The following is a 21,151-nucleotide window of genomic DNA, read 5'->3' as shown; positions in this document are numbered from 1 at the left end:
CAACACTGGGTCAGATACATTTCCTAGAACGTATTTTCAGACTTGAACTGAGCTGAAGACTGCTTGCAGTCTGCTCAGAAATGAAAATAAGTTAATCTGAATTCTGTGTGAACATTTCCCTTTAAAAGAATTCAAACTGAGAATGATCAACAGTCTGATCTGAAAGGCTCTCTTGTATGGAAATCACAAGTCTAACATCGAGCAAGACTGAGGAAAAATGGCAATGCTGGCTGATAAAAAATTGCAGAAATCCAGTACTTTTTATGCACAACAGGTCTGGTATGAGAGGTTTCAACCAAATAGGATCTAAATAGAGCTGAAATACATTAATATAATTTGCTTTATTCAATGTCTTATTTATTAGACATTGTCTAATGTCATAGTCTCTTTATTATAACCTTCATATATTTTTCTCTTAAGATAAAAGGCTATCAGAAGTAACAGTAATAACTAGTGCCATTTATGAAGCAGTAAAAGCTCCTAGTTGTCGTTAAGATTGCCTAAACTTCAAATGTTTTTAGTCAAAAGCTGCACATGGAGTTAACTGTTAGCTGAAATCTTACTTTTCTTCTTTCCACAGATCTCGAGCAATATAAATTTGTTGACAGTGATTTTATAAATTGCACATTTTTCCACATCAGGACAGGATGCCAAATTTCTTTTGATGATGACTACAGTGCCTACTGGATTTATTTCGTTAATTTTCTGGGAACTTTGGCAGTGTTACCAGGGAACATTGTGTCTGCTCTTCTGATGGATAGAATTGGACGTTTAACTATGTTAGGTATGGACTTCACTTTAAAACAGAAAAAAAAACAAAAACAAAACAAAACAAAAAAAAAGTAAAGCTTCTAAGCTTTAGTTTTTTTTTGGCCATATGGAAGAAAAATAACATTTTCTTTCTTTCTTTCTTTCTTTCTTTCTTTCTTTCTTTCTTTCTTTCTCTCTCTCGCTCTCTCGCTCTCTCGCTCTCTCCCTTCCTTTCTTCCTTCTTTCTCTTTTTCCATCTTCCTCTCTCTCTTTCTCTATTTCTCTTTTTTTTTTTTTTTTTTTCTTTAAGAATTTGATTCAGAGAAATGCAAAAAATTCTTTCTACAAATATTTGGTTTATGTAACATTCTAAGTGTTCTTTTAAAAGCTGCCAATTTAGAAAGTCTAATAACAAAGGGGTCTATAATCATCTCTGCTATGCCAAGTTAGCAGTCATTGGATTTCCACAGTGATATTACAAAATAGTAATTTAGTCATTTGGGATGAAATGTGGAAGGGTGCTGACCATTGGCATATCTTTGCTCCAGCTGAAAGAAAGCAGGATATGTGCAGGTGATCCTCAGCTACTAGAGTATCTCCTAGGAACAGGTAGCAGTCCTTTGCCTGCTATCTATTTTGCAAAGTAACACAGCTGAAACACACCTACTGTGGATTATCTGCAAAGACAGACATGTTTTTTGTTTAACTTAAGTAGTTAAATATAGTTCATTATGTTCATTTTCTAGGAAACTATATATAAATACATTTCCTACTCCATGTTCTTATTACTACATTATATGAACGAGTTTCATGTAATTCAGAAGATGTTGAGAAAGTAAGAATAGGGATAGTTTTCCTTTCAGCTTCTTTTGGGAGTTCAGAAAGGGTTCCAGCTTAATACTTTATGGTATATCCATAAAGGATATAAACGAATTACATTTTTCCCCAATCCTTTTCTAACATTTGTCTGCCTAAATTGTCTACTGGCAAAGGACGTCTCTTCATTTTTTAACTCAAGTGTATGGGTCACTTACTTTGTTTCACTGTGTGAATAGAAATGTTAGACAAAACAAACAACAATCATTCTTCTAAATTCAGCCTCACTCAGCATTCATTTTGTCTGTCTCTTGTATAGGTGGTTCTATGGTTCTTTCTGGCATAAGCTGTTTTTTCCTGTGGTTTGGGACCAGTGAATCCATGATGATAGGTATGCTGTGCCTCTACAATGGTCTCACCATCTCAGCTTGGAATTCTCTTGATGTCATTACTGTGGAGTTGTATCCTACAGACAGAAGGTATGTGCAGATACATCTCTGTTAAATTTTCTGATTCCATCTCTATGTACCAGCAGATATGGTAATAGAAATAGTTAATGCTGTATTGTTTACAGCAATAGTGATGTTTTAGGTGAGCTGTACTCACAGTTTGTCTTAAGAATAAAAAGGGGAAAAAAATAAAAGAGATTTTTTAATCTCTTGGGTTTATCTTTCATATCAAATATCACCTAATCAGGAGAATACCACAAATGTAGTTTCATTAAACAAAAAAAAAAAAAAAAAAAAAAAAAAGCAAAAAAAGCAGCTCTAACTGCTGCTCTTATTTAAAACACTGATGATAATCTAATAATCATTTTTTCTGAAAATGGTAATAGAATATTTTTGGGTTTCCTCTATGGCAGCTAGCTATTAGCTATGAATGCATTTGGTCCAAAATAGAAACATTGTTGCATTTGTCTTTTGTTCATGAAATGGTAGAGATGATAATAAAAATCACTCTCTGCATCTCAACAGCATCTGCTAGAAGAGTTTTAGGCTTTGAATCACACTGAGCTATTATTCAGCCTGCAGCAAGCTTGTATTCAGGGTGACTAGGAATCTGTACATACAGACTAGTATCATACATAGACCAGTATCTACATTAAGTAGATACATAAGTGTCTCAGACATTGCTCCTGACCCCTCCTGCAAAGATGCTCTGGACAGTTTTGATGTCCTGCAAGCACTGCTGCTAGAAGACATTTTTCCTCTCTGCCAAGGTATGGAGTGTCTCTTCTCTACCACAGTGCTATTTCTTATGCCACCCAATGGAATTTTCAAATACAGTGAAAAAAAAATATCCAGAAGTTTATAAATGCTTGATGACTTGCTGTAAAGTCTTAGTTTTTGGACACAGATTCAACTAAATTTGGTACTGTCCATTAAGAGAGAAAGACTGTAGACTGGTTGAACATGCTTTCTTTTCATTAAAAAAAAAAAAATAAGTGTTTCTTTACAGAGTAAACTCTTGTGATTATATCCATTGTTGTGGTTATATCAAAATAAGCATACTATACTCATGAATTCAAAGCACTAATGTTTAAGCACTACAGTTTTTATTACACCTCAGGAAATCTTCTGGCAAGAATTAGCCAGAATTCCATCAGTCAAATGCTATGATATAAGTCTAATACATGTCCTTTACAAATAGTTATTTTATTGACATTCCTGAATTTAATAGGCACAACCTTTTTTATTATTTTTTTTTTATGAGATTGTAGAAAATTTTTGTCTTTCCTTTTTAAAAAAAAAAAAATAGTTTATGCATGCAGTAATAACTGTATGGAACCAAAATACAAAAATGTACTTGCAGCTGAATTTTTGGGGTATTTTTGCAACAACTTGGATAGAAAACTTGTCATTTTATATTATCTATGTAAACAGACTGATCAGTCAAGTCATCCTGGTTCAGGACAAACATTACTGGCATATACTGAAGATGAGTTTTCCAAAACTTCTGGTTCCATCATAGCCACTTTTTGCCTTTTGGGATTGCAATTCTGGAAGTTTGTTCCTACCCATAATTTTTAAGGTTGAGGCTAAGGTGCATCATTCTTTTATTATTACAATAAATAATTTTTGCGTATTCACAACCAGTGAAATGACCACAAACCAGCAGCAAAAAGAAGCTGGAGTCTGGGCTGAAAGAAATGTGTGTGTAAGGAGGTTGATTCATGCTAACACGCGCAGGAGATTAGGCTGGGCAGCCCCTCCTTTTCCTCCCACAAAACTCCCCTTGGAAACCAGCCAATAGCCAAACTGCTGGGGCTTTGCCAGTATCTTGCAGAGTAATACAGAAAGTGTTTCATAAATCGTACCCCAGGTTATTTTTGGAAGATTGTACTGGCTTTCTGTCAGGTAGGGGTGTGGTGAGAAACTCGGAAATGCATGGTTATGGGATACACAGGACCCATTCTGGTTTCCTCTTTATTAGCTGCCCACAGGGCAGAGGTAAGGTTGCTTCAAAATCTTAACAGATTTGAGCTCCGAATGCATTCAAAATCACCTCATTATTTATAAAATTTATAGATCTATTTTACAATACAATGCTTACATTTGAGGTAATTCAGTAGTTTGTCCTGAATTACTGATAAAGGGACTAGAAAACAAGACTTACAGGGAGTAGCTCAAGGAATTGGAATAGCTTTGTCTAGAGAAAAGGATGTTGAGGGGAGACCTCAGGGCTGCCTACATCTACCTGAAAGGAAGTTGCAGTGAGGAGGGTGTTGTTGCAGCAAGGAGAATGTTCATCTCTTTTTCTTGGGTGACAAGTGATAGGATGAAATGAAATCACCTCACGTTGCATCAGGAGAGGTTTAGGTTGGACATTAGGAAGAATTTTTGGAAAAGGTTTCCCAGGGAAGTTGTATAGTCCCCACCCCTGGAGCTGTTTAAGAGATGTGTGGACATGGTACTAAGACACATAGTTTAGTGGTGGGACTTTCTAAGTCACATTGTCTTTTCAACCTGGATGATTCTGGAATTCTATATTTTATGCCATTGCATTTTTTTTCCCCTGAATGTTCTTTATAAAACATCAGTTGATTTGTAGAACTGCTAAAATAAGACATGTTGGAGACTGTATATATGTCAAGTGGTTTTCAGGCAGAGGAAGTTGCATTAGAAGGTAGAATATACATTACAAATCCTAGTCATAGGTAGGTTTCAGTCTTTCAGGTAAGACACTTAGTAATTAATAATAATTTAATCTATTACTTAATTTCAATAAACAGATTTTAAAAGACACTGGTGATGAGCAGTTATAAGTAAGCTGATTTCTAATAAACCAGTAATTTAATACAGCTCCACAATACAAAAATAAAATAAAATAAAATAAAATAAAATAAAATAAAATAAAATAAAATAAAATAAAATAAATAGTATTATCTCATCTTTTGTCCTTATCTTTTATCTTGTCTTTTATCTATCTTAATGGCCTGTGTGATTCTGGAATGCTCAATAGTCAGCAGGTTTGGAGAAGTCTTAAGACAATTGTGGCCCTCTTGAGAGCCAAACCAAATTATTTCATATATTTGAAAGCTCTCCTCTAAAGGAGAATTATTAATAACCTTGTGAACATTTTTTGAGTGTTTTAGAATGATTTTCTACTCTCATAATCTTTCTGTATCTTCAGAGCTGTTCTTTGGCAGGAGATGATGCAGGAATTAAGGCACTGAGGAAAATGATAATGTCAAAAATGATGTTAGGTGCCTGGTGTGGGAATGATGTGGGACCTGGAATCCCAATCCCTGAGAATTTCAGAAGAGGGAATAGGCCCAAAATATAACTTCCACTGCTTCAACGACACAAACCTGAATGTGCTAAGCTGAGCAGACATAAAATGTGAATTACATACTTAATGACTATTTAGTTAGCTTAAATGACTTGCTAGCATCATATAGAAACTCTGTGATGGGAATGGGGTATCTGTTCTCCTGACAGCATTCAACTACCTTAATCATGAGACTCTCCTTTTTCATTTTGCAATCCCAGTCCCACCACTGTACCTTCTAAATTCTGCAACATACGAGGGAAAACAAGTTTCCTTCACCACATCATGCTTTATCCCTCAAGCTGTCTTTGTTCTGTGCATTGGCAGAGTAATGTGGAAAAAAAATATATTGTATGATGATGAAATTACAGATAGTGTTGTAATTTTTGTGCCAAAGGGACTTGAAATAACATTGCATAATTTTCTAGCTATGCCTGTAATACAAATATGAATAGGAGAGTTAAAAGTCTCTGAAAAAGTAACACTTAGGAGATTTTTATGACATTTAAATGGAATTTTTACATTCATGTAAGTGTTAAGTGTCTTCTTGTGAGCTAACTTGGGAAGAACCAACTTTATAAGCCAAGACTCTTGTCAAGGAATGGTTACAACGAATAAGTCAAATAAACAGAAAGTGTAATCCTTTAATCTCCCACATAGTAAATCAAGGTCAGTTTACATCAGATAACCAACAATTCTTCAGTTTTGCTAAAGCTGCCAGGCATCAGACTTTGAATCATGGCCAGGAATATTTGGAATTCAAGGTGTGGTATAAAATGATTTCATCCTGTTCTGCCTTTTTTCATACCTCTGAAAGAAGTTCATAAAGTTTTGGTCATTATTAAGAATTAAGTCACCTATCTTCAGGTGACTTATCTTCTCCTTCCCTTCTTTAGTCCCCAGAGTAATAAACCCAGTTCTCAGGTTATTTTAAGTCCAAATTTTTATTGTTGTGGCTGTCAGAAGAAAAGTATTCTAGTCGTTTGAGTCATAACAGCAGTCATCAACTTATAGTAGACTTCCTGGCAGCTATTTTCTACCGCCATCCTGTGGATGCAGTTCAACTGCGCTTTGCTGAAATTGCATGCTGGTGTTTTAAAGGCATGAAATGCCGCACCTATGCAGTTTCTTAAGCAAGTCTAAGGAAGGAAGGAATATTCTCTGATTTTACTTACACACTAAATGGTGTAATTGGCAAGACTATGACCTGTGTACTTATTTTTGAAAATGTCAGGAGATTAGAAAATTATCCATAGCACATTCAGAAACTTACTGTTTTCATAGGATTTGCAAGTTATCAAACCCCACAAAATCTTACTCAGAGTCTTCTGTAAAGTGCTGCTAGTTTAGCACTAGCTCTGGCAAGGGGGATATCAAGTGACTGTGTTACACATTCAGTAGAACTCTACTGCATGAAAATGAAGTTATGAGGTGCTCCATAAGCAATAGAAAAGTGGATCTGAACTATTTTATTTAAGAATACAGGCACCTGGTCTAAGAAGGAGCATATCTGGCAACTAGGAAACAAGCACATTTAATCTAAAGGCTTGGATAATCCCTTTATTTTTAACTGTTTGGATTCTTGCCATTTGTTATGTGAGACTTGGGTGAGAGGAAGCTCGGTGTTTTTCTTTGTCACAGGTTTCCCAGCACCAGTAGTAAAATACTGGGAAAATTCTTTTTCTTTAACACTCAGCTTTCTATGAGACCTGACACTTTTATAGGACTTCCACATTTTTTCCTATTAATACTAAATTCTGTAACTTTTTTAAAAATTTTTGTTTTGTTTTGTCTTTAAGGCAAGCCCACAGTGATTCACCAGAACTGTCTTACTGATTTGCCCAAAGGGTTTATTGACATGCTTTACAAGATCAAGGAGTTCTTTCTACTGACTTTCTTGCCAATAATGAAGATTGTTGACAGTCAGGAAGATATTCTTATGCCAGTGTTTTGCCCAGTAACTGGCCAACTTAGTGGAGATCAGTGTATTTAGTAATGACCTTGAAATTCTGTATTTTTTTCACTTAATTCATTTGTGATCCTGAGATGGCACATCATAAATCCTTGATCATTTCCTGTACACTAGCACTTTCCCAAAAACTGTAGAAAGGTTGTATTGGTGCTGTAAGAGAGGACTCTCCTCTCATGTTTGCGTATTGCAGCATATATATTGCATGGCTATTTTCACTCTCCTGGATTCAATAGAATAAATTATGGGGGCATTTATAAACCTACAACTATGAATTTGCCATCCCCATAGCTTAAAACTTTTGTCTTTTATTTCATTCTTAGTATTATTGCACAAGAAATCACATTCAAACACAGTGCTAAAATTGAAAGATACAAAGGCAGAAAGCTGGAGAGTGATAATGCTTTTTGAGACTTTTTAAAGTCTCAATGACTTTAAGTTATTGTAAGTAAACATTTTACTTATGTTTCTAAAAATCTTCCTGTTCTTGCCATGGTAAATGACCAGGCAAAATGATGTGCATATTTTAGGTAAAAGGACATGCCTGAAAACTACTTAAAGATCAAAAGACTGAAATTCTGCTGGCTTTTTCAGTTTTTATCATCAGAACAGCCAAGGGCATAAAAATGGGCTTATTTTATCTTACTCTTCCTTTTTTTATAATTTGATAATGTCAATGAGATTAAAGTAATTAATACCCCTTACAATTGGAAAATTTGAATAAATCCATTTCACAAAGCAGAACTGGATTTTCAGTGCCAACAAATTACCTTAATTTTGCTCAGATACAAGAGACACTATATGACAAAATGAGGTTAATTCCTACTGTGGGAATCTTGTATGTATAACTGATAATTATCTTGACTGTAACAGTGACCCTGAATAGGCTACCGGTAGAGCCCAACACATGAAAATTAATGATCCAAATTACTCAGAAAATTATATTCAGACCCCTGTTATAACTAGTCAATATAAGCAAATATCATCTGTGAAACAGCTTATCTTTCTAATGTAGCATAAAACACCAAAGAATGTAAGTAATGCATTCCTGTACATTTAGTAGTATTGCCTTTCCAAAGGCTTCCTGCCTATATTTAACCAAACTTGTATTAGCTAAATCTATGTTCTCTATAGGGAATTCTGGTATCTCTCTGAATATACTGAGGCTGTTGATGACTAATTGTCTGTTTTCTCTATGTGAACACTGTTATTTTCTGTTACTGTTATTTGGGAACAAGTTTGGTTTTACACCAATATTGGCAGCCAAAAAATTGTATTTATGACTGCAGACACTGATTAGAACCAGTCACCAATATAACTTTAGAAATACTTTCTGTGTATAAACTTGTCTGAAACTGGAACAGTTCTGAGTTTTTCCTTTCTTCCCTTGACTTTTGCAAATTTAGCTGCAGCCTGTTATTAATCCTATCAGATAAACTCTGTTTTCTAATCTGGCTTTGATGTCTTTAACCATTTCCTACCTGTTTGTGGTAAAGCTTTTTTTACCATAGTCTTTCTTTTACCCGTTCCACCTTCATATCTCCACTCTTTTTCACCCTTGAAGATGTAGCGAGGTGGCGGTTGGTCTATTCTCCCACGTGCCTGGTGACAGGACGAGGGCGAATGGGCTAAAGTTGCGCCAGGGGAGGTTTAGGTTGGATATTAGGAAGAACTTCTTTACTGAACGAGTTGTTAGTCACTGGAATAGGCTGCCCAGGGAAGTGGTTGAGTCACCATCCCTGGAGGTCTTCAAAAGACGTTTAGATACAGAGCTTAGGGATATGGTTTAGTGGACGATTTGTTAGCGTTAGGTCAGAGGTTGGATTCGGTGATCTTGGAGGTCTCTTCCAACCTAGACTATTCTGTATGATTCTGTGTATGTATCAGCCTGGAGCTCCATCCCTGTCAGGATCTTTTTCACTTTCTGGTCAGTTTCTTCGCTGGTACACTTCTGATGCTCATTGTAGTCTGGCCTGGTAGTACAAATCTGTCTGTGGCAGACAGATGACACTTGACCACAGACTTTGAAAAATTACTCCAGTAGGGTGTCTCTTCACTACTTCCTTCACTACATCTCCCAGTCCTCCTTTGGCTGGATTTCTCCAAAAGTCTTCCTAAAAGTTAATCAGTCTTCTTCTGAGGAAACATTTTCAAGGAATTGCTGCAAATGTTTCCCTGACAGGAAGGCTCTCAATTAACTCTTCCAAAGGTTCCTCATCTGGTGCTCTCAGCACTGCACTCTCAGATGGACCGCACTGGACTGCACCGTCAGGCAGCAGAGCATGTCATTTTGAAGATACTCACCTCCATGTGCAAATTTAGCTTTTTAGGCCCTGAGATTACGTAAGTAATGCAAGTTTAATCAAGCATAGAAAAAAATAGCCATTTGACCATTCAGGAGGCATATTAGAGACCTTTTAGCTTTTTTTTTTTTTTTTTTTTTTTTTTTTTTTTTTTTTTTCAGCTCGTTTCCTGGGTAGTTTCTACTCTGCTATCCAAATGACCTGCCTCTCCTTCCCTAGATATTATTGACGTTTCTTTTCATGCAGTATCTGCATGGGTACAACATATTGCACAAAGAGGGATTAAATTTACTCAAAAAATAAACATTAGTTTGTACCATTACTTCATATGATTCTGAACTTGACTCAGTTGATTAACTAGATTTCACATTCTAAGAACAAACTAGAGCCAGAAATATATGGAAATATACCAGAAGGATACAGATCCACCTTTATTATTCTTTTGGTGAAGCTTCCTCAAATATAACAGGACCAGTACAATTCTGAAGTACAGCATATCACATAAATTCAGGACATGGCTAGTGCTACTAACCCCAATATCCTGGTGAGCTATTCTACACAGGATATTTTACCTTTCCCATGAGATATGATTTAGAGGTAGGACACCAAAGGGGCTGACTGATCAATTCTTTTAAGATACAGTGACTGGATTTGCAGAAGAAAACATAAACGAGTGACACTGTGGGTTATGGTTACATCCATTGTTTGCCTGAGGTAGAGGAAGTCTTCTCCCTTGTTAGGTTTTCTTTTTCAAAATAAAAATATTTCTGTGAAAAACTTTGAGAAACCTCTCAGTTGTAACCTTATTGGCCAGGGCTACCTGATCACCTGGGTGGCAACCCTCCAAGTGACAGGTAAATTGGAACTAGGAGATCTTTAAGTTCCCTTCGAACCCAAACCATTCTATGATTCTATGAGGTACAGTAGCAGAAGTTTGTCATAGTTACTTCTGAGGAGTACAGACTGTATGTGAGTATAGGACCTTCCATTCCTTTACATAGAATTTCAGTACAATAACTAAGTAACCTCTTAGTCACTCAGTCCATTAGTTTTTCTGTCAATTCTTTCTGTTTGGACTGGGCGACTTTTTCCTTCTAATGGCAATAATTAATATTTACAAGAAAAAAAAAAAAAAAAAAAACCTTGGTTCTGAAAAAAGTTTCTATCATTGTGATTTTTATTATTTTGTCCCAGTGAGCACAGTGAGCTTCAAACAGCTATTTTCCCTTTCACTTCCTAGAGATCTGGGAAATGTTAAAGACTCTGCCATTGTACAGATGATTTTGTTAGGACACTTTTGTTAGGACAATTATTTTTCTTGCAACTATGAATCATACTGTCATGTCAAAACATTTAATTAAAAGGGTAGCAGTTTGCATAGTGCATCTATGTGCTGGCTAACAAAAATTATACTTCTAAAATAATACCTGTACAAAGCATAAGCCCCTCTGAGTTGCCCATAATATGTCATCTGTTGGCAATCCCTTTTGTCTGAAGTTTCTTAGATATCTCTTCTGCACCAAGCAGGGCTTTTTTTTTTTTTTTTTTTTTTTATTTAAAAAAAAAACCTCATTTTCTTTGCCCCTAAGAGACAGCCATTTGTCATTATTAAAGGTCTTATAAGCCTTTTGAGAAAGCATTGAACATGCATACTATCTCTAAGAAATCAATTTTTATTCAGTACCCCATCATGCTCATCTTTTTATTTTCATGACCTCCTTTTGAAATCACTATGTAGCTCTTGAAAGATTTCTCACCTCCTCTCTACTGATCCACCATTTTAAATGTTACTGAATTTCCATTTTCAGGTCCTTTGTTGTTGTGTAAAAAAAGTACAAACTTGCCTGTTCACTTATTCATTTCACATTTTTGTCCCCGAGGGAGCAGAATGAATTTGTCTCAATAAAATGTTGTCACAGTAGAGCTTTGATTTCACATCAGGTACAGAATCCTTGTAATAAATTTTCTTTAAGATAGAGGGCTATTTATTCCCACTGAGGATTTGTTTCAAAGGTTTTTACTCTTACATTCATTTTAACCTTATTCTGTTTTTTCTTCTAGGGCGACAGGCTTTGGCTTTTTGAATGCACTATGCAAAGCAGCAGCTGTACTTGGAAACCTAATATTTGGTTCCCTTGTTGGTATCACCAAAGCAATCCCTATTCTCCTTGCTTCTACTGTTCTAGTATGTGGAGGTCTGGTAGGACTTCGGCTTCCTGACACAAGAACACAGGTATTGATGTAATTGGAAAAAGCCATTTACTGTTTATTTCTTTCTTTGTAAAATGTGAGCTCTACTGTTTGATGGTGCAAAGTCTTCAGATTCTCAATGCCTATCAGAGAGCTCTGATGGCAGAAATCAAACACAGAAAAAAGAGTAAAAGAGTGGCAGAGATTTAGAAACTACTGTATGAAAGTTTTAGATTTCCCTTCCATTTGCTTGCATACTTTGCTATTTAAAACCACTTCACTTAACTTCAAAATGCAAAGCTACCTCTTAAAACACTTTCAGTGACATGTCCAGGAAGACAAAAACCATACTGATAATCAGATACTTAAAATGCAAGTGGTCATGTTATTTAAAAAAAAAAAAAAAAAAAAAAAAAAAAAAAAAAAAAAACATGCTCACTTTGGTCATGGCTTTATGAGCTTTTGTAACAGTGCAAACATGCAAGTCAATTACTTAGCAGTATTGGTGCAAGAAATATTATTCTTATATGTATCAATGCATGCAGCATTAATCAGGAAACTGTATAGACTGCATCAGTACTCTTTGTTGCTGGTCCTCAAAAAAAAAAAAAAAAAAAAAAAGTTTTCTCATTTGTGGCATCTGGAATATTTTTGCCATTTTAAAAGAGTGAATGTGTCTTGTTCCAGGTGTGAATCAATACAAAACAGTATTTATGTTATTTTAAGTATGAATAAGGGAAGAATCAAGCCAGTGAACTCTATGAAAAGTACTGTCAGAAAAGCTTGTTTGGTACACTTCTGTTTGATATTTACAATTCTAATACATACTTCTCTGTCACAGAATGCCACCTATTGAATTTAGTGAGGTCAATATAACATCAGTATAGAGTATAGTGTAATTAAAATCTCTCAAAACAATTTTTTAAACAGTATGAAAACAAAGAAAAGCAATAATAAAAACCTGAATTATACATTCCTTTATACAACCATTTACTCAGCTGATTTTTAATATTATAGAGATATCTCACCATTTAACACTTTCAAACAGCTCTTGGAAAAGCCATTAAGAAACCATGCCAAGGCTGTAGGCAGTGGTCATATCTTTATCAGACCAAGTGTAAGGATGGAGAATAAATGGTAGTAAATATGTTCCTTCTAAGCCATATGCTATAAATTGTTATGGATTGCAATAAAGACATCCCCACCTGTCCTACTGCCCTGTAAAAATGTTATCAGATCTCTTTAAAGTGTTAGCATTTAAAGTTAAATGTAGATGCATCTATAAAATTATCAGACAAAAGGGACAGATCTGCTGATAACATCACTGACTTTGCTTTCAGTGAAGCTAAGACAGTTTGTATCAGCTGATGATCTATCTAAGGTTTCAAGTTTTAAAGAAAAAAAATGGTATAAAATCTAATGGAAAATTTGTGAGTACTTTTCTTAATTATGTCTGAGATCTTTTATTAGGTGGTTGAATCATTACCAAAGAAATTAGGCTTTCAGATATGGTCAATGTATATAGTAAGAGATTTTTTCATTTTTTTTTTTTTTCATATGTAAGAACTACTTACTTTTGGATAGTAATATCTATCTCTGCATTTTGTCAGTTGTCATTTTAGTTATATTGAAAGAGTTAGTAAAAGACAGTCTATACAAGATGATTTATTATATTTAAGGCTCACTATTTATTTACTAAATTTGGAAGTTATGTTTTTTGATTCTGAACAAATGCTTGTGCATTTGTGCTTATACATTGAAGCACAAAAAATTAGCCCTGGGTGTGGTTTCTGGTATTAACAAATGAGAAAACAGGCTTAATTAAAAAAACATGAATATTGAAAATTACTAGGCTTTTTTTGATATTGATAAATAAAACATGGTATAAGAAACAAAAAAAAAAAAAAAAAAAAAAAAAACAAGGTTTAGAAAGTATATTTATTTTACAACATAAACAGTCAAAATGTCTGACATAAAATATTGTATATCTAAATATGATTTAAAAGACGTATTTTAAATTTCTAAATGATGGGAGGGAGAGTTATTTTTCACCAGGTTCCAGGTTAAGATTAAAACACGGGGCCTTAGTTTTGCATCTGTGGCTTTTGTCCACTAGTCAGCATCTTAGTATTTCAAGGATGTTTTCCCTGTTGAGAACCATATTTGACTTTGGCCCCACTTCTCTGTGTCATTCATTAGTTGCGTATGTCCACCTCCTTGTGTTTACTTTACATCTTATTTTGAGATCTGAAGCCTCTGTACATGTCCTGAATGAACATCAACAGCAATGGTAACATTACATTATCTTGCTGTGTGCACTGTCCACTTCAAGTAGTATAGTCTGCCCAACTCTGTATATAATACTGAAGAACATCCAGATCCAATGCATTGTGTGACCTGATCAGTGTGGAGGAAATGGTCCAAAGAACAATAAGACTCAACTCTTGCGGGTTCTGGTTCAAGGTTAATGCACTAAAATCTCATTACTTGTAAAATTATGCTGTTCGCAATGCTGGTTCTTATCCTAAGTTCTGGCCACATCATAAGTATATGATTAAATCTGGATATAGTAAAGTGACCAGCTTGAAAACCTGCATTGTACTTCGAATATAGCAACAGTGGAGATTAGTAAAGAAAAAGTGCCCAGCAATGTGGACCTTGCATGGTCCAGGATTAGAGGAAATGTTCTAAGGTAGGAAAATGGATTAAAGAGAATACTGGCTAGGAAATGGGTGAAGAAGAAAACAGAAGAGAACAAAAAGAAAAAAATCCACAAATATTAAAAATCCACCATATTAAAACTAAAACTAGAATCTCAATAGTTGTTTAGCCAGTTGGCTCAACACATTTGACTGATTTCAACTGATGTGTGAGCCAGCATGAAAGCCGTTTGAACAATCAAGTGGTTTGGGCTTGAATGCAATAAAGATTTATCCCATAAAGACAAAAGGAGCGAATGCTACTTCAAGTTACAAATACTTGGTAAGATACTCATACTCCACAATCTGAAATAGAAAAATGTGATCCCAGGAGATCTGGATGCAAATGTTACGTAAGTTATAAGCAGAAGTGAGCTGTCTGGTCTTAAGGGAATGCATCTTTTTTGCAGCTTCTGAAGTGATCTCAGGTAATATACATTGAACAGCAGGAATTTCACTTCTTTTCTATCTCTGTTCATTTATATCTCACACAAAAAGTCACTTAGTGGCCTATATATATCCTTGATACACCTACAATTAAGAGGTCATTTGCATATACCTTCAAAAGAGAATGCCATATACTGCCTTATATGGCAACATAACTGTGTTATATACACACACAGAACTGAATTTAATAGTTTGTGTATCAGAGCTAACAACCACACATAATCAACTGACTGACCTCTAACAGGAAAATTATTTCAGCCTAAACTGAAATCGGACACGGGGTCCAATGCCCTTCTCCTGTAGATCTGAACTACTCATGCCAGTGACAACAATGACAAAAAGTACAATATACCCTAATGACAAAGAAACTGGATAGCATTCATAATGGTACTTACTATGATGGTCAGCTGTTTTAAAACAAGAAAACTGACAGCAAAACAGACCACATGTTTTGATTTTTGCCAAAATTTATTTTTATTAGTTTTACTCATAACAGGTTGTTTGATAGAAGATCTTCACTTAACAGACTCTCTTTTTCTTGAAAGCATGTTGTTTGTTGTGTTTCTACATTTTAACAAGGTTGGCTATAGTCATGTTAGTACCTGGTCATTTAGAAGCATGCACTACAACATTTGGTATGCATTGCATTGATTGCTGAGTAAAGACTTCTAACAAGGGAACCAGGAGTTTCATGGTTTCTGGAGTGCTCAAAGGAATAGCTAATTGATGATATATGGGGAAGCCTTCTTCCTTTGTGTTTGATTTTAGCTGGTGTCCTTCTAAAGGCATGTACCACAACACTGGACACAGATGAAAAAGCATTAAACTTCCTTCCTGATGGATCCTCTGGTAATCTTCTCAGAAGAGTGGGGCAGCCATGACTGCTAAGTCAACCTTTGCCTTTCTTCTCATGCCATTCTGTTCCTTTTATCTTAAATTGCATTTCTTACCCAAAGGCCAACTACAAAGAGTTAAAATTCACTGATCATGCTCTCACTTCTAGCTTCATTGTAATGTTCAGCAATAAGATTTGACACACATCATTAGGATTTGGTTACCTCTTTTTAAACAAAGGTGGAAAACAAACTCCTTCAGACGATTATACTTTTTTTTTTTTTTTTTTTTTTTTTTTTCTTGAGGGAGTGAGACTCCATACTTCCCTACATATCCTGAAGGCTGAACTAATATGAGGAATCTCCTCTTAGAATGGTCCTTGTTTGGTTCCTTCAGCTGTTCAGTGAGTGGAATCATGGAGGAATGTTCTTGTTTGTGAACTTAGCTTTCCATCTGAAGGAAATATTATTCTCTGCTCTTTTCTTTTTCTATAATTCCAATTCTTAGCAATATAGTGTAGTCCTCAGCCTCCCAGACAAACTGTCTGTGTGTGCTGGATTTATACTTTCTTCCTTACTGTGAGTTTTAAAATGACCTTCATAAGTCAGGAAGTGATGTTTACATCTAGTCACACCTCTTTACCTAAAAAAAGATGATATCATGCTAATATAGCTACAAGCCATGTTTCCTGTTTAGTAACCTGGAAATGCAATTGAAATTTCAATCAGAAGGTTAAAAATGAATCCTTGCACACAGGGGGTTAATGATATAAGAAATGAAAACAGAAATGCTCCACTTCCTCCAGAGTCTTGAAAGAAAACACATGTTCAGTAACCATATTCCAGAAGAAAGTAAGTCTGAAAGACTGTTTTTCCTCTGCATTCCCTGCACTCTTATTCATTAAACTCACTGTAAAATATTAAGTATTTGCCTGAATTAGTACTTTCAAATGCTATTAGTTTTGGAAACAGAGTATGAAAAGACAGACTTCTGTATGCAGTTTGGCAAGACAGGGATCGAGCAGTGATGTGGAATTAGCAAAGATAGTGAATCTGTGTGATAAATGATTGAGTTCCAAATAGGATTCCAATTAAAGTTTGTGATTTATTAAGTGAATAGAGTCAAGCAAAGAGTGCTGGGTGCGCCGGGAGTCTCTGCTCCACCAAGACGCACACCTGTTACATCAGGCGGCTGGTTTTTATGCTCCTAGACTAATACATATTCATCACTACTCCTAGAAAAGGCAGGGTTATTATAATTAGTTCCCGGAATCTGAACCATTTCCCTGACGCATGTGTATCAGTCTCTGGTGGTCTCTCTGATGGTCACTCAAGCTGAAGGCTCATAGTCTTCCTCCCAGGCTTTGTCCTTCAGTCATATTTCAACTCCCCCTTTCTCCTTATTTGGTAAGCTCTTTGCCGGATATCAGAGGCTCGTGCAGCTCCCATGCAAAACTCAGCAGTTTCCTAAAAACTCCTTGGTTCTCTTATCTCCCAGATCCGAGCCTCAATGTTCGTCCTTCAAACCCTCTATTTACACAAATTGCTGGACCCTTCCTTTGTATGATACAAGAGCTATGTACACTAATCACTCTGTTTTTCTTAGATAGAAGGTTATATTTCATCATGCGGCCCTAGCATTGTTACATACTGATACGAATCAAATTAACACATTTCACAATCTGGAACTTAGCTCAGGACCTGAATTAAACAGAAAATGCCAATTTATAATGTTACCCATAGATCTCCTTTACCTTCACTTACCTTCAATGAGTCAGACCATATGATGAAATCAGCCTCACTTGCTTTCTTCTACTCTTATTCTAGTATTCTTATATCTTACATGAGCTAGGTGATATAAATTTATTTTTTTTTATCAATTATTCTTTGTTGCCATGGTGAATACCCTATCACTTCATGCAAAGGAAAGATGCTTCAATATTTAATCATACTCTAAAGCTGTATTATCACATAGACCATTGTGCACATTCAGGGCCTTTCTTTGAACTTCATGTGCATTCAGGACCTTTCTTTTATGCAGCAACTTAGCATGTCAGAAACAAGAAAAGGACAAACTGGACCTGAACGATATTTTTTTCTTATGTGTTGTTAGGTTGAATCATCTCCAGAGATGTTGGCCTGTAATAGATAGCCATGCTTCCTAGGCCATGGAGTACATCCTCTCCAAATTAAAATGAATAAAACAGTAATTATTGGCAGTCTACTCCCACAACATACACAAGAAACAGGAGTAGAACGGAAGTACTTCCCAGAATGGGAAAAAATACAAGTGTAATTGCTGTCTGGGTTTGCAGTGTTAATGACCCTCTTTGCCTGACAAAGATCTAAACCATAATTTTTGCTCTGTACCTATACACAGTCCAAAAAAAAAAAAAAAAAAGGAAAAAAGAAAGATGCTACTTACCAATGAGGGTATTTGCCTTACACAAAATAATATTGTCCCTTCCACTCAGAATATTCATGAATATACATTTTAATGCCACACAACTGAGAGGATCTGTAGAGATCTCACTCATATGCTGGATCTCAACACATTCTTCTGAGCTATAGCTAAACACATCAGTCTGCAAGTGAGAGATAAAAATTGCTGGCAGTCTGGATTTCATCACTCTTGCCACAGTCCATGTTATTGCTCATTGTCTTACTGTCCAGTTCTGGACATCTACCACCTGCCACTCAGTTTTTACCAATAGTCCTGTCCAAGCAAGTTGAAGCTACCTGCTGCTAATGGACAGCACTCATTGCAAGCATAAGAGTCCAGTATCTTACAAGTTGTGCAAGTTTCATGTTGTCTATAGCTAGAGTTGTCACCTAGCATTTATATCTGATACTACTGCATGTACTGTAACCTATAAAACATGTCCTATATCCTCTGAATATCTGCCTTGTAAATATATGCCTGTCCCCCACTATGTGACAAAAGACATTTGTGCATCTTCTGTAGGCCTGTTTTACATGTTTAAAAGGTGATCCTTCAAAAGAAGAGGGTGGGGAAAAATAATGAAAGGGAATCAAATTATTAATAGTAAGATTTCAAGGCATAATGTTCAGTTATTTTTTCATTTTGGGAAGCTGTTTTCTTTAAGTCCTACCCTGCATCTCTGTAATCCTGTAGATTGTAAACAAGAAGTATTACATTATTAGAGGTGAATACATATGTGGACACATAAGTTTGTGTGCGTACACATGCACGCACACACACACACACACAAAGACAGGTTGATGTAAGACTTATAAATAAGATCCTCATCTCATTCTTGATCTAAATTACTTTCTGCATTATGTGTTATTCTTTGAACAGAAATAACATTCAATTCATTTCCTTGTGCAAAACACTTTACTTGCTCATGCATAAAAGTCTTGAGATGCCAAAATTCATCTTAGCTCTCAATCTGTCGATTAGTTTTCCACCATTGGAAAATAGCAGGTGAAATGGTCTGAAAAATAAAATTTGATTTAGCTGTAGCCTTCTTGCAGACACACTTTTCGATACAGCGAGACAGTACACTTTGCTGTGAGGGAGACAGAGCACTGTAACAGGTTGCCCAGAGAAGCTGTAGAATTTCCTTCTCTGGAGATACTCAAAACTCACCTGGACATGATCCTGGTTACTCTTCTTGGCAGAAGGGTTGGACTAGACAACCTCCAGAGGTCCCTTCTAACCTCGGCCAATCTGTGGTTCTGTGATATAGATGAACACTTTTTGTCCCAGTGACTAGGAGAAACAGCACTCTCATAGAATATTCCAAGTTGGAAGGGACCCATAAGGATCATCAAGTCCAACTCCTTGCACTGCACAGGTCTACCCAAAAGTTTAGATCTTGTGACTTAGTGCACAGTCCAAACGTTTCTTAAATTCATACAGGCTTGGTGCAGTGACTGCTTCACTGGGGAGCCTGTTCCAGTGCACAACCACCCTCTCGGTGAAAAATCTCCTCCTGACATCTAGTCTGAACTTCCCCTGCCTCAGCTTCACCCCATTCCTGCAGGTCCTATCACTGGTGTTTATGGAGAATAGATCACCCGCCTCTCCACTCCCCCTCGCGAGGAAGTTGTAGACCACGATGAGGCCCCCCCTCAGCCTCCTCTTCTCTAGGCTGAACAGGCCCAGTGACCTCAGACGCTCTTCATACATCATCCCCTCCAGGCCCTTCACCATCTTCGTCACCCTCCTCTGGACACTCTCCAACAGTTGAATGTCCTTTTTGTACTGTGGTGCTCAGAACTGCACACAGTACTCAAGGTGAGGCCACACCAGTGCAGAGTAGAGCGGGACGATCACTTCACTTGCCCTACTAGCGATGCCGTGCTTGATGCACCCCAGGATACGGTTGGCCTTCCTGGCTGCCAGGGCACACTGCTGGCTCATATTCAACTTGCTGTCAACCACAACACCCAGATCCCTCTCTGCGGGTCTGCACTCCAGCGTCACCCAGTCTGTATGTGCGGCCAGGATTGCCTCATCCCAGGTGCAGGGCCCAGCACTTGCTTTTGTTAAACTTCATGCGGTTGGTGAACGCCGAGTTCTCCAACCTGTCCAGATCTCTCTGCAAGGCCTTTCCACCCTTGTCCGAGTCTACAACTCCTCCAAGTTTGGTGTCGTCGGCAAATTTGCTCAAAACACATTCTAGTCTTACATCCAAATCATTTATAAAGACATTGAAAAGGACTGGCCCTAAGATAGAGCCTTGAGAGCCTCAGATATTTTATATCCTGAAAAGCTACGAATTTTGTCTTATACAAATAGAAATCCTTTAAAAAGTTCCAAGTGGATCTCAACACGTTAACTTCTGTGTAACATATGAGAAAACATCTGTGCCTTCCTGTAGTGTATGCTTTCCATTGTTTCTGCATACATGGCTGCCGTTGTTCTAGTAATGTGGCTATTCAATTGTTTACTGCTGCTCTTATCAGAAATCTTTGACCAGCCTGAAACAGAGCCATGGCCAGGGTGTCTTTTAGTTAATGATTAACTTCTCCAAGGACCTACTACAGTAGTTAGTGCATTATAAATTAATTCCAGTTATAAGTCAAGTTAATCCAGGGTGAAAACAGCAGCACATGCATGTCTGCGCGCGCACAGAGCAGTGAAGGTAGAGAGAGTTCTTTCAAAAGCTCTGGCATTCACTACATTACTCCTTCCTTGTTTTAAGGACACTCACTTATCGCCTTATGACTCCTCTGGCAGGTATTTGCACACATCCTACAGAACTAAGAAATCATTAGAAGAAAAGGCATATTGATGTCAGAGGAGCTATAGTTCCTATTGTTCCTATAGGAAAGCTAATTGTAAGATAAATAAACAAACAGTAGGATAAACAGTAGGATAAAACAAACAGTAGGATAAAACAA

General features: G+C 36.5%; 1 protein-coding gene across 2 annotated transcripts in view; it reads left to right on the top strand.

Moving 5' to 3' along the window:
• The window catches only part of SV2C (synaptic vesicle glycoprotein 2C), a 112,343-nt gene extending 96,333 nt beyond the window's left edge, over positions 1 to 16,010 (top strand). For both annotated transcript variants that reach the window (XM_035310054.1, XM_035310053.1), the window contains 4 exons: positions 581 to 784; positions 1,886 to 2,045; positions 11,671 to 13,206; positions 13,258 to 16,010. In XM_035310054.1, coding sequence (XP_035165945.1) covers positions 581 to 784; positions 1,886 to 2,045; positions 11,671 to 11,854 — 548 coding nt within the window. In that variant the 3' untranslated portion in view covers positions 11,855 to 13,206; positions 13,258 to 16,010. The remainder of the gene's footprint in view (positions 1 to 580; positions 785 to 1,885; positions 2,046 to 11,670; positions 13,207 to 13,257) is intronic.
• Positions 16,011 to 21,151: the final 5,141 nt, after the last annotated feature.

This window comes from Oxyura jamaicensis, chromosome Z (assembly GCF_011077185.1).
Source record: "Oxyura jamaicensis isolate SHBP4307 breed ruddy duck chromosome Z, BPBGC_Ojam_1.0, whole genome shotgun sequence".
NCBI lineage: Eukaryota > Metazoa > Chordata > Aves > Anseriformes > Anatidae > Oxyura > Oxyura jamaicensis.
The sequence above is the reverse complement of the archived record's forward strand: the minus strand, read 5'-3'. Positions and strand labels throughout refer to the sequence as shown.